Source organism: Protopterus annectens, chromosome 11.part0 (assembly GCF_019279795.1).
Source record: "Protopterus annectens isolate FY-2018-M chromosome 11.part0, PAN1.0, whole genome shotgun sequence".
Taxonomy (NCBI): domain Eukaryota; kingdom Metazoa; phylum Chordata; order Ceratodontiformes; family Protopteridae; genus Protopterus; species Protopterus annectens.
Window position 1 is genome coordinate 209,540,878 of NC_056745.1, and position 13,093 is coordinate 209,553,970.

At 41.1% G+C, this 13,093-nt stretch overlaps 1 protein-coding gene across 3 annotated transcripts in view; it reads right to left on the reverse strand.

Annotated features, from left to right (window-relative positions):
• Positions 1-3,796: 3,796 nt before the first annotated feature.
• AMDHD1 (amidohydrolase domain containing 1) overlaps positions 3,797-13,093 on the reverse strand; it is an 868,564-nt gene continuing 859,267 nt past the window's right edge. For all 3 annotated transcript variants that reach the window (XM_044087629.1, XM_044087628.1, XM_044087631.1), the window contains one exon: positions 3,797-4,138. In XM_044087629.1, coding sequence (XP_043943564.1) covers positions 4,033-4,138 — 106 coding nt within the window. In that variant the 3' untranslated portion in view covers positions 3,797-4,032. The remainder of the gene's footprint in view (positions 4,139-13,093) is intronic.

A 13,093-nucleotide genomic window follows, 5' to 3' on the forward strand; every position in this document is an offset into this window, starting at 1 on the left:
TACGTTTCACCTATTCATATTTCATACTTATTTTAGTTGACCACTCTGTGGTGCAATATTTTTCATGTTTACAAAAATATTTTATCCAATTAGCCACTGTGTGTTTTAGTTACAATTTTGATTTTCAATACTCTGTGGTTTGTTTTTCAAACTATCAAATGAGGCCCAGTACTTTCTCAGTGCTCCAGTGCTGGTTAAAGACAAATAAAACTATGTTGACTGTGGGTTAGAATGGTTTATTTGCTTTGGCAAGTTATTTTCCCATACAGTGCCTGCTGGCACAATCAAGTGCTTACATTCTTACTTCTTTCAGCTGCTTCCATTAGGGGTCACCACAGCAGATCACCTGTTTCCATTTCTTCCTGTCCTCTGCATCCTGCTCTGTCACACCAACAACCTGCATGTCCTCTTTCACCACATCCATAAACCTTTTCTTAGGCCTTCCTCTTTTCCTCTTACCTGGCAATTCCATCCTTAGCATCCTTTTCCCAATATACCCAGCATCCCTCCTCAGCAAATGTCAAAACCAATGCAGTCTCACCAATCTGGCTTTGCCTCCAAACTGTCTAACCTGAGCCGACCCTCTAATATACTGATTCCAAATCCTGCCCATCCTCGTCACACCCAATGGAAATCTTAACATCTTTAACTCTGCCACCTCCAGCTCTGACTCCTGCCTTTTTGTCAGTGCCACTGTTTCCACCCCATATAACAACTGGTCTCAGTACCCTCTTGTAGACCTTCTCTTTCACTTTTAATGGTACCACTCTGTCACAAATCACTCCTGACACTCTTTTCCATCCACTCCACCCTGCATGTACTCTCTTCTTTACCTCTCTCCCACACACCATTACTCTGAACTGTTGATCACAAGTGTTTAAACTCATCCACCTTAGCCAACTCTACTCCCAGCATCCTCACCATTCCTCTTTCCTCCCTCTCATTCAAATACATATATTCTGTCTTAGTCCTGCTGACCTTCACTCCTCTCTACAGCACATCTCCAGAGTCTCCTCAACCTGTTCCCTACTCTCACTACAGATCACAATGTCATCCACAAACATCACAGTCCATGAGGACTCCTGTCTGATCTCATCTGTCAACCTGTCCACAACCACTCCAAATAAGAAAGGGCTCAGAACTGATCCTTGATGTAATCCCATCTCCACCTTAAATGCATCTGCCAATCCTACTGCAGACCTCACCACTGTCACACGACCATTCTTACATACTTCTCTGCCACTCCAGACTTCCTCATACAATACCACAACTCCTCTCTAGGCACCCTGTCATATGCTTTCTCTAAAGTCCACAAAGACACAATGCAACTCCTTCTGACCTTCTCTATACTGCTCCATCAACACTCTCAGAGCAAACATTGCATCTGTAGTGCTCTTTCCAGGCCTGAAACCATATTGCTGCTCACTAATCATCTCCTCCCCTCTTAACCTAGCTTTCACTACTCTTTCCTGTAGCTTCACGCTGGGACTGATAAGTTTTATCCCTCTGTAGTTACTACAGCTCTGCACTTCACCCTTATTCTTAAAGATCAGTACCAAAAGACTTCTCCACTCCACAGGCACCCTCTCACTTTCCAAGATTTCATTAAACAATCTGGTTAAAAACTCGACTGCCATCTCTCATAAACACCCCATGCTTCCACAGGTATGTCCATCTGGACCAACAGCCTTTCCATTCTACATCCTCTTCATAGCTGTCCTAACTTCCTCCTTGTTAATCCACTGCACTTCCTGATTCACTATCCCCACATCATCCAACCTTCTTTCTCTCTCATTCTCTTCATTCATCAGCCCCTCAAAGTACTCTCTTCATCTGCTCAACACACTCTCCTTGCTTGTAAGAACATTTCCCTCATTATCCTTTATTACCCTTACCTGGTGCACATCTTTCCCAGCTCGGTCCCTCTGTATAGCCAATCGGCCCCTCAAAGTACTCTTTCCATCTGCTCAACACACTCTCCTTGCTTTTGTAAGTATGTTTCCCTCATTATCCTTTATCACCCTTACCTGCTGCACATCTTTCCCAGCTGGGTCCCTCTGTCTAGCCAATCAGTACAGGTCCTTTTCTCCCTCCTTAAGTGTTCAACCTTTCATACAACTCTCCATATGCCTTATCCTTAGACTTCACCACCTCTCTCTTTGCCATACGCCTCATCTCCTTCATCTCTCTGACAATCACACTTCTTCGCTAGCCTCTTTCTCTGTATACTCTCCTGTACTTCCTCGTTCCACCACCAGGTCTCCTTGCCCTTCTTCCTCTGTCCAGATGTCACACCAACCACCTTTCTAGCTGTCTCCCTTACCAGATCTGCTGTAGTTACCCAGCCATGCTGTAACTCTTCACTGCCACTGTGTCTGTCTTAACTCTTCCGTGAACTCCACCTCACAATCTCCCCTTTTCAACTTCAACCATTTGATCCTTGGAATACACTCCTCTTCTTGATCATCATCCTACAGACCACCATCCTATGCTGCCTAACTACACTCTCCCCTATACCACTTTACTCTCCAATCTCCTTCTGACTGGCCCTCCTATTACAGGATATAATCCACCTGTATGCATCTTCCTCCACACTTGTATGTCACCCTATGCTCCTCCCTCTTCTTGAAATATGTATTCATCACAGCCATATCCATCCTTTTCACAAAATCTACCATCTGCCCTGGTGCATTCCTCTCCTTAACACCATACCTACCCACAACTTCTTCATCCCCTCTGTTCCCTTCATCATCATCCCCATTGAAATCCACTCCAATCACCACTCTCTCACCCTTGGGTACACTCACCACCACTTCATCTAACTCGCTCCAAAATTCTTTTTTCTCATATGCTCTTGCTACTCCCCAGGTTAAATACATGTTAATGTATTGCTGCATGGATACTGTTATGTAATACCAGTTCCCCTGGTAAGGCTATTATTCTGATCATATCTCAAAGATTGTTACTACTTTTGCTATTTACTGCATATTACTATTTGTTATATTAGATATGTAAGATCTTTCACTACATTGCATGTTTTTTTTTTTAAAAGATTATGTATGTGCTTGGAATTTTTATTTTACTGTGTTCTGAAATTTTTCTTAGGTATTGTATTTGGAGCTTTTCTCCCCGGGCCTCCACTGAAAATGGACCTGTGCCCAGTCAGACTTTCCTGGTAAACAAATGTAAAATAAAATAAAAATAAAATAAATCCACTACACACCCAACTTACGGAGCATATGCACTAACATTCATCATCACACCATCAATTTCCAGCTTCATAAACATCACTCTGACACTCTTTTTACCTCCAAAACACTTTCTGCATACTGTTCCTTCAGGATAACCCCTACTCCATTTCTCCTCCCATCCACACCATAATAGAACAATTTGAACCCACCTCTGATGCACATGGCCTTACTCCCCTTCCAGCTGGTCTCTTGCATGCACAATATATCAACCTTCCTTCTCTCCGTCATATCAGCTAGCTCTCTCCCTATACCAGTCACATTGCCAACATTCAAAGTTCCTACCCTCACTACTACACTCCTAATCTTCCTCCTCTCTTCCTGCCTTCGGGTATGCCTTCGCCCTCTTCTTCTCCTTCAGCCAACAGTAGCCTAATTACCACCAACAGCCTGTTGCCTAACAGTACTGGTGGCGGTTGTTGTTAAGCCAGGCCTTGACCGAAGAAATGCACTGGCTTTGTGCACCCCCAGTTGTGCTTATATTCTTACGATGTTCTTAAAACAGGAAACTTTTATTCCAGGGAAAACAACAGCAGAGAAACAGAATCTATGATTTATGCTAATTTTATTTGACTGAAAGACATTAGGAAATGTAAATAAAGGTTTTTACAATGATTTATTTCAGTGATTGCATTACTGAATGCGTACAAGTCCTAAAATGAAACTACACGTGATTACATTTTGCATTTTCACATCAGTTTTAGTTTCTGTAATCAGTCTCTTGATTTACAAGCAGAACTATTTTTCACTACATCTCATGGAATACATCATACATTGTATTAGATCAGTAGCCAGTAATTCCTTCATTTTCATACACAACTTTTCCTTTGGTGATAACGTATTTTATTAACTCATGATGACAGCCGTACTGGTAAATCAGGTGCTCCCATCTGTGGAAACATTACATAAACAATTAATCATAACAGGTCATTTCATGTAAGCTTGCATATATGCACACCACTCATATGCCAAGAGTTGGTTACAAATATATACTTTTATTAAATCTTCTAAACAGTCTGACCATCTCTTAAATCACTTTATTTAGTGTTATTTTACTTTACTACAGCACAAAATAAATTACTTGATGAGGAATTTTGTTTCATGCCAAAGCCACTTTTTTCATAGTACACTCAGTGTCCCCATAACATGGTACAGCAAGGATACAAATAACTGCTGTCTTGTTTCTTCAATAGTTTAATAACTGTTTTCTCTGAAAGTCTTTGGGAAGAGCTTAAGTATATCCTTTTTAGTGACACTCTTATTTTATTAGTGACAAGCTCTCCTAAAAATTATGTAAACTAATATGCTGCCAGAAAGAATTGCTAAATTCATTGCTTCTATAAACCTCTTGCTCAGGCTAAAGTGCCATCAATCATTCAATGCTTTTATCATGTGTGACTGAAAGTACACTTTCAATTTCAGGTTCAGAGAACTTTTGAAGAATTTCAGGGTAGTAATTACCAACATTTAACATATGACCAAGATAGTATGTGCAAACACTACACAATCAGGTATAGACAGGAAAGCAAGATATTTCAACCAGAATGTCACAAAGAAAAGTGGGATGGAAAGCAGTACTGCCAATATCTCTCTTGACTCTTGTGCTGTCTTGAGAGCTCCACAGACCTTGTATTTTCACTCCTTTGGAGACCGCTCCACATGCAAGGTGTGAAGCATCTGTAGTGGCAGACTAGAGAGTGGCTGAAAGGGAGAATGGGAGACCTGACTTGCAATTTCTTGCAATGATCTACCCACCAGGGAATCCCCCTTCTTTCAAAACCCAGAACAGGGATCTGAAAAGATAAAGGGTGAAGATACAGAATCCAGACTCACCAGAGATACCACTGAATTTTCCTCTTGTGGAGTCTGGCCAGGGGGGCATGAGAATCGTACATTACATTGTTTCTAAATATCATGACTGACTGGAAAAATGGAAGAACTACTGAGAAGAAAAGCTCTTCAAACAGCAGAATCTATTAAATATTCCAGAAATATAATTATGTGAGAAGGGATGAGAGAAGATTTTTATAAGTTGATTTGAAACATCACTCGGCAAGGCATTCTTAATGGTTTCTAAAGACTCTTGAGAGCTTTACAAAGCCCGTGAAGATGTGAACGCCTTGAAGTCTACAATAAGGAATTATTGTAGCCAGACATTTTGTGAATACCCTTGAAGCAGTGGAAAGTCAAAAGGGTAGGACAGAAAGCTGTATGTAAGCCACACATAAAAAATGTTAACAAATGTCTGAAGAGATTGGCAATGGGAATGTGATAACCACCATCCTTAAGTCTGGCTTTACCATGAAATATACCAAAGAAAGAAGAGGCAACAGGGAAGGGAGGGAAGAATGCAATGGTCCGGCACAGGCCTCCAGGATCCTTCCTTCTTTGGTACTAGAAGAATCCTTTGCTCATCTGATGGGAGGCACTAGTTCTATTACTCCCTTAGCAAACATGATGCAAAATGGGAGGAAACGAGAAGACTCTGTTTACAGGGTAAGCAGGAACAGAGGGATGGATTCCCAATGCCAACTGTTCCTATGCCAAATTACATTTAAAAACCTATTTGCCTCTCACAATCTGGTACCACAAGGGAAGACTTAACCTTCAGGGATATGGAAAGGTTGTTGGTGGGGGCTGAACAGGCAAATTAGTCATGCTGACTGGGAGGACTGCTTTTGATTTTTAGAGGAGTTTCTTTTCTTTTTGGAGTCTCCTTGCCACTGCTTTTTTAAACTCAAGTTTAATGGTTACTTGCTGCTCAAAGTATTTTACAAGAAGGCTGAGGTACAAGGATTGTTTTACTGTGTTTAAAAAATGAGGGTTGAAATATTTGAGTCATCCCTTGAAACACTCTTCTGCTTCACTCTTGTGCAGCTGAGGTGCTCAAGAATGTCCTTGTCTAAGGTGCAATTTAAAAATTTACTTTTGACATTCCAAGAAGGTTTTGAGAATGAAACCACTCCAAGCTAATCTTGTTACTGAACCAGAAAAGCAGCACCATCATAAGCACACACTAAAACATACTTAGTAACATGGGAAGCAGGTGTTATTGAGGCATGCAGTGAAGAAGAAAGGTTAATTAACTTTTGATGTTCTCAAAAATAGAACTGAAAACAATTCCACAGCCTAAAAGATAAAGTAGCAGAATATTTTTTTTTTAAATTTTATTTCAGTTTGATTACCGGGAAAGTCCACTGGGCCAAGAAGAACCCATTTCCAGTGGAGGCCCAGGGAGAAAAGCTCCAAAGGCAGTACAACCAATACAATGTATGAGAAGAATACAAAAGAATGTACACACAGCAAGAATACATAGTAAGAACACTGCAAATGCAAATTTACAATAGAATGTACACACAGCAAGAATACAAAGAAGAACACAGCAAATGCTAAAGAAAAAAAACAAAACAAAAAAATAATAATAATAATAATTTAATAATAAATTTCTGTCCCCAACCTCTCAAAAGCTTTCATATCCTTGTCAGAATGAATGGGGTTAGCAGCAAGTATCTGTTTAGCAAAAGCAGTTTTCAATAGAGAAATTACTGCTAGATCCATTTTAGGGTTGGAAAATAAATACTTTTGAGTCTGCAGTTTCCTTTATAACTTGACACACTTCCTCGGGGCAGGAGGTCAACCATTAGGCAAACTAGACACAATGTGAAAAACATTCTCTAAAGGAAACAAAACAAGGGCAGCTGCAGATTTAGGAATATCTAACTGTATCACATTACAATACATTGTACATGCAAGAGAAATTTCACTCTGCTTCCAATGAAAAAATGATTTCAACTTAAAAGTCTCAAAAAGTGATGCATCTTCAAGAGCAAACTCTGATGCCACACCTTCATCAGAAATTCCAAAAATGGAATAATCTCACTGTAAAGCCAGCTCTTTTCACTGAAAATCCAAGTCAGGAAGAGAAGGAAGTATTTTCTTGCTTGAGGAATTTGGCAAAAAAAAAAAAGCATGAATGAGATCCTTAGTAAATTTAAGCATATGGAAGGCATCATAAAGCTTTTAAAGCTGGCCAAGACTAGGTCCCAAATAGCCAAGTCTACTACAACGGTGATCTAAATGTTGAACACCATTAAATTTGGGTAGAGTTGCTCTTAAAGAGGAGCAATTTAAAATTCTGATTTTATAAAATTTTGGATATGAATACAGTGCCATAAAGAGTTTGTCTTCATCAAAAACATACTTAATCCAACTGCTGATATAGATAGAAACATAAATCACCAAGGATAATGAAGGCTTTCAGTCACTAATTCAGCTCTTTCCATATTCAACTATTCCATTAGTCTTCATGAAACAATGACATTAAAACTACAGCAGTAAATTAATAAGAAGAAAGAACTAGCACATTCTCAGTATTTCTTACAAAGTGACCAATGCAGAAGAGTGTTTCAAGGGATGTGCTGTGGCAGGGAGAAGCCCCCCTAAAAGCAGCTTTCAACTCTCTGTCAAAGCCCTGGTGCAAAACAGTACAAATTGAACATCCCTCATCTAAACGGGAAGCCTCACAGTGTTCCTCATGTGCAAGCACACACTTTACTGCAGTGTGACTTGTGTAATCAACCATCCTCTTGCTGAATTATTCAGAGAATTGTACAGAAGCGCCCTGGTTAAAGACAGCCTGTCTGACAAATGCAACTGCTGCCGTGGACTATGCCAATTATCTGCCATACCCAGATAAGCTTCAAATTGTAAAGGAAAAGAGCAGAGCTACAACCAGGAACTTACCATTATTTAATGTTCTTCATTCTTAGCTCAGTGTCTTGTAGTGTTGGCTCATATTATTAGAGACACACACACAAACATACATTTTATATATATATATATATATATATATATATATATATATATATATATATATATATATATATATATATATATATATATATATATATATCCAGTTTCTATGATACATACACCAGCATTTTAAACCACTCGGGTACTCCAAAGTCATAATTACCACACTTAAAATGATCAAGGAGCATCAAGTTACTTTTATCATAGCTGTAGGAAAGCATAAGTTTGCTTCCTAAAAGGATACCCAGCAGTTACAATTCAACAGTTTTATCCAATTACCCTTAATACACTTTAATAATTTGCTACCTACAAGCTTTTATAGTTAAATAACACAATATTTAAAACTATGCAAAGCACATTGATAACCAAATAGAAAGTTAACATGTATAATTGTATGGGGAAACTCAAAATTGTTGAACAGGTGCATTCAGAAACATAGTAACATTTATCAGTGTTTCCCAGTCTTTTTCAGACCAAGACACCCTTAAGAAAACTGGTCTTTGGCAGTGGCTTCCTCATAACACCAAGAAATTACTACAACATAATGAATGCAAGTATAACTGAAAAAATAATGATTTGATTAGGTGGCAGACTATCAATACAACCTGGTACATTTCATAAACATATTAATAACATCACAAAATACTAGCACCTTAATAAAATTTGATTAATTTATTTTTTTCTTATAAAACCAATATATCCCTCACATCACCCCCATTCCAAGGCAGGCCAAAAAATTTGTTGGACATCAAAGTTCTTTGCTGGAAGAAGCCACAGGGTTTTAAAAATCATTGTACAGCATTTTAGAATTTCTGTTGAAACATTTGATCCATGTATACGACGTATCCCTTACCACTGGATACCTGATGAATGTTTAAAAATTTAGTTATATTTTGGATTGCTTACACCCTAACACTCACTCACGGTATACTCCACATTAAGCTAGAGAGCAAGTTTGCTGCTGAAGTCTTCCTACAACTCTCTAGATCCTTAATTACTTATGCATCTAGCTGCAAAAATGCAATGCAAGCTTACTCAAAATTAAAAGAAAAGCAGCTACCAGCAATTATAGTATTATAAGACACCATGCACAACAACGGGACTGCAAATAATAGTTGTGCTACTCAGCAGCAAAGTTTAATTCTCACACAAAAACCTACAAGTTACCAGTAACTGGAAGTCAGAAGCTGGTAAAACTGTTTACCTGTACAACCACTACTGAAACTAATTTCTGAAAGTACCTGCAGCTAACATCTGACCTACACTGCCAGCTTCAACGTATTACTCTATCTAAATAATACTCATCTGTAGTACAGGATCATAGCATGCATGAAGGTTACTGACCATTCAGTATGTCAGTATTATTTACAAATTAAAAAAAAAAACAAATATTCCCAGAAAATACTGCACAATAAATACATGGTGAAAGAATGCATGTTATTTCTAGTCTGGATATCAGTATCTTCTCCTCTTTTTCTATGAATTCTCAGACCTCTTTTCACCCCTAGTTTTCTCAATAACTTTCTTGGAGGCAGGGGGAAGACGAAGAAGAACGTGGAAGGGGAACTTTCCCTGCTGTGGCAGGGAGAAGCCCCCCTAAAAGCAGCTTTCAACTCTCTGTCAAAGCCCTGGTGCAAAACAGTACAAATTGAACATCCCTCATCTAAACGGGAAGCCCCTAAACAAGACGATCATAGGAGGTTACTAGGCTAATGGCTCTGGGGCCCTTACAAGCCCAGCCAAGAGTTTATCCCCAAAAAGAAACCTCAGTCAGCACCTGTCCTGTCAATGAGGGACACAGGTGGAACCCTCTGGGACAAATTTGTGGTTTTCCATCAACTCATCAAGGTTGTGCTTGAAGATGGTCAGTGAGGTACTCTTAACGTGTATGAGAAGACTATTCCAGAGATGGGGCAGCCTCTGGGAGACAAACCCATCTCTCCAGCAGGTTTTGTTGATGTTGCATATTAGATTCAGGGCTTTCGATCGGGTAATGCGTGAGGAGTTCGACTTACAGATATGGAGCATCTCTAGTAGGGCAGGGTCCGAGATTGCCTTGCAGGAGAAACACAGATCACCTCTGAGTAATATGTACGATACTAAGTAGAGTGATAGTGATTTGAGCCTGTCCACATAGGACATGTATTGGAAGCCATGGATTCTCTTTCTGAGGTATTTCTGTGGACTTTCCAGTTGGTGCAGATGTTTCGAGAAGTACATACAAAACAGAGTGTTGTACTCAATTATTGGTCTGAGGGAGGAGTATAGAGAAGTAATAACCTCCTTTTTTCGGGATATAATCCCTTACTTAGGAGATGAGCCAAGTAAAAGGCTTTTCTGACCACTGCCGCTACATGATGGTCGAATGTGAAACTGCTGTCAACCTGAGTACCCAAGTCTCTCACCACAGGTTGTGTGCTTAGGGGATTGCCGTTGATGTGTAATCAGTAGGGCTGTGTTTTTGCCGAATGGTATGACGACACATCTTTTTTGTGCTTAACTTGAGGCCATGACTTTGGCACCAGTCATTAGTTGCTGTGAAACCCTCTTGCAGTATGTTAAAATCATTTAGGGAGTCAATGACAGCACCCAACTTGCAGTCATCCACAAACTTGGTCAGCCACAGGCCTTTTGTCTTTGTCTGAACCTCTGAGAAGTAGATGCCAAACAGTAGGGGTCCCAGGACAGATCCCCTGCAGAACTCCACTAGTGACAGGTCTACTATTGGAGGTGGAGGCCCCTATTTTGACCTCGAGGGTCCTATCGGTGAGCCAGTTGGCCACCCAGCTGATGAGACAGGGATTTACGCCAAGTAGTGTTAGCTTTTTGATGATGCCCGAGTGGGGGATTGTGTCAAAGGCCTTGGCCAAGTCAAGGTAAGCTGTATGTACTGACTTTCCCTCATCCAGGGCCTGGGTGACCGTCTCAAAGAAGTCAACCAGGTTCAACAGGCAAGATCTGCCCTTGATGAATCCAGACTGGGTGGGGTGAAGTGCTTGGAGATTGCCTACGTCCTTGTTTATGAGATCCATGGTCCGCGGTGGTGGTGCTGCGGTAGCGTTGTCGCCTCACAGTAAGACGCTGTCTGGTTCGATTCACAGCTAGAGCATCTTCTGCGTGGAGACATGCGTGAATGGGTGTACCTTCGCTGAAGGTTGTGCGTCAGGGCTGGTAACTCGGCACGTAAAAATCAACTACCAATCATTAGCGGACCGGAGTTCCGCTGTGGCGACCCCTAACCAGGAAAAGCCGAAAGACACACACAAACAAACTTGTTTATGAGATCCATAACAATATGCTCCATGGCTTTAGAGATCAGACTTGTCAAGCTAATGTGGCGATAATTTCCAGGTTCAGTAGTGGCACCACCTTTGTACAAGGGGATGACAATGGCAGTTCTCCACTCCACTGGAATGAAGCCTGTACTTACATTGTGGTTGAATAAGGTGCTCAATGGTGAAGCTAGTTCTTGCAGGGGATGGTGCAGAATAAAGCCTGAGATACTATCCGGTCCATGGAAGCTGTGTCTTTGCCTTGGATGGAGCCTTTAACACTTGAGCTAAGAAGATGTGAGGTGCGGGACAAGTATCAAGGATGTCAAAAGGGTCTTTAGTGGGGGAGACAGGGGGCTGAAGTTTGCACTGAACCTATCTGCCAGTAGGTTGGCTAAGTCAACAGGATCAGTGTAAGTGACACTGTTAAGTACTAATTCAGAACAAACCTGGGCTTTGCCATGGAGGTTCCCGACGTAACTAAAGAAGGCTGTGTGGTGTCCCTTTGTTTTGGAGGCTAGTTTTGATTCATAATTGGCTTTGGAGGTTTTCACTAGTGATCTAATTTGCTTGCTGAGGCTAAGGAGGGAGATTTTCCAATTTGGAATTTCTTCCTTTTTACCCTTGGACAACAGTTGCTTTCTTTTGTTGTTAAGCCTGTTGATAGAGGATGTCCACCAGACAGGTTTCTGCTTCCTTGAGGAGCAGGTTTTAGTTCTGTTGGGTACGGCTGAGTCCATGCAGCTGGACAAGTGCTTGTATACTGCACTGGCGTACTGTGCAGCATAGTTGTCTGCATCCTCTGAGGGGGGGTGGTGATATGAAGCTACTGATACCTTCCCTTAGCAGGTTGTAGTCAGCCTTTGAGAAGTTTTTTAGCTTGATTATGGCTGGGTTGGGGGGTGGAATAGAAACTTTGAATGAGACAGACTGATGATCAGATCTCACCAGGAAAGAACATAAAATGGGAGTGGTGCAGCAGTTGCCCATGTTGTTGAGAATCAAGTCCAGAATGTTATCTCCCCTTGCGGGGGATGAGATGAGGTGATCTTGTGCGTTAGAACTGAAGAAGTCAAGGAATCGTTGGGTGAGTACACTAGTGCAAGAATAGTTCAAGTCTATGGTGGGGTAGTTGAAGTCACCAAGGATCAGGGTTTTAGGGAGTACGTTGATGGAGTCAGGAAGATCCAGGTAGGAGAGGTGGGTGTCCTGAGTCATGGAGGGGGTCTATAGACTATAACTTGGATGGGTGTCTTGCTGTCAGTTGCACCTGGAGTAGTTTCAGTGCATCATGTTGGCAAACCAGTCTGGAGGTGTGCCTGTCTTTAATGAAGATAGAGAGTCCAACAACCTTAGTCTTCCCGACCTCATTTCAGGGTCAGAATGTGTGGAATGAGATATAGCCTGGTAAGGCAGGACTGATCTCCGCAGCCCTGAACCAAGTTTCCATGACTGCACAGACATCGACATCTTCCAGTGTAAGGAGAGCCTCCAGTGAGTGCATTTTCGGGTTAATGCTCCCAGCATTAAGCAGCAGGACCTTCAATTTGCTTTTTGACAGATCTTTTATGTTGAAGATTCATCTTTGGGACACTGCCTAAAAAAAGGCACAATGGGGGAGTCAAGATCCTTGGCCAGGATCAGGAATCCCAGTGGAGCTAGGTGGAGGACATCTCTGGCAAACCACTGAGGCCCGTCAACCATGTCATTCCAGACAGAAAGACACTGGATACCCTTGGAATGACACCCAAAACTAAACCA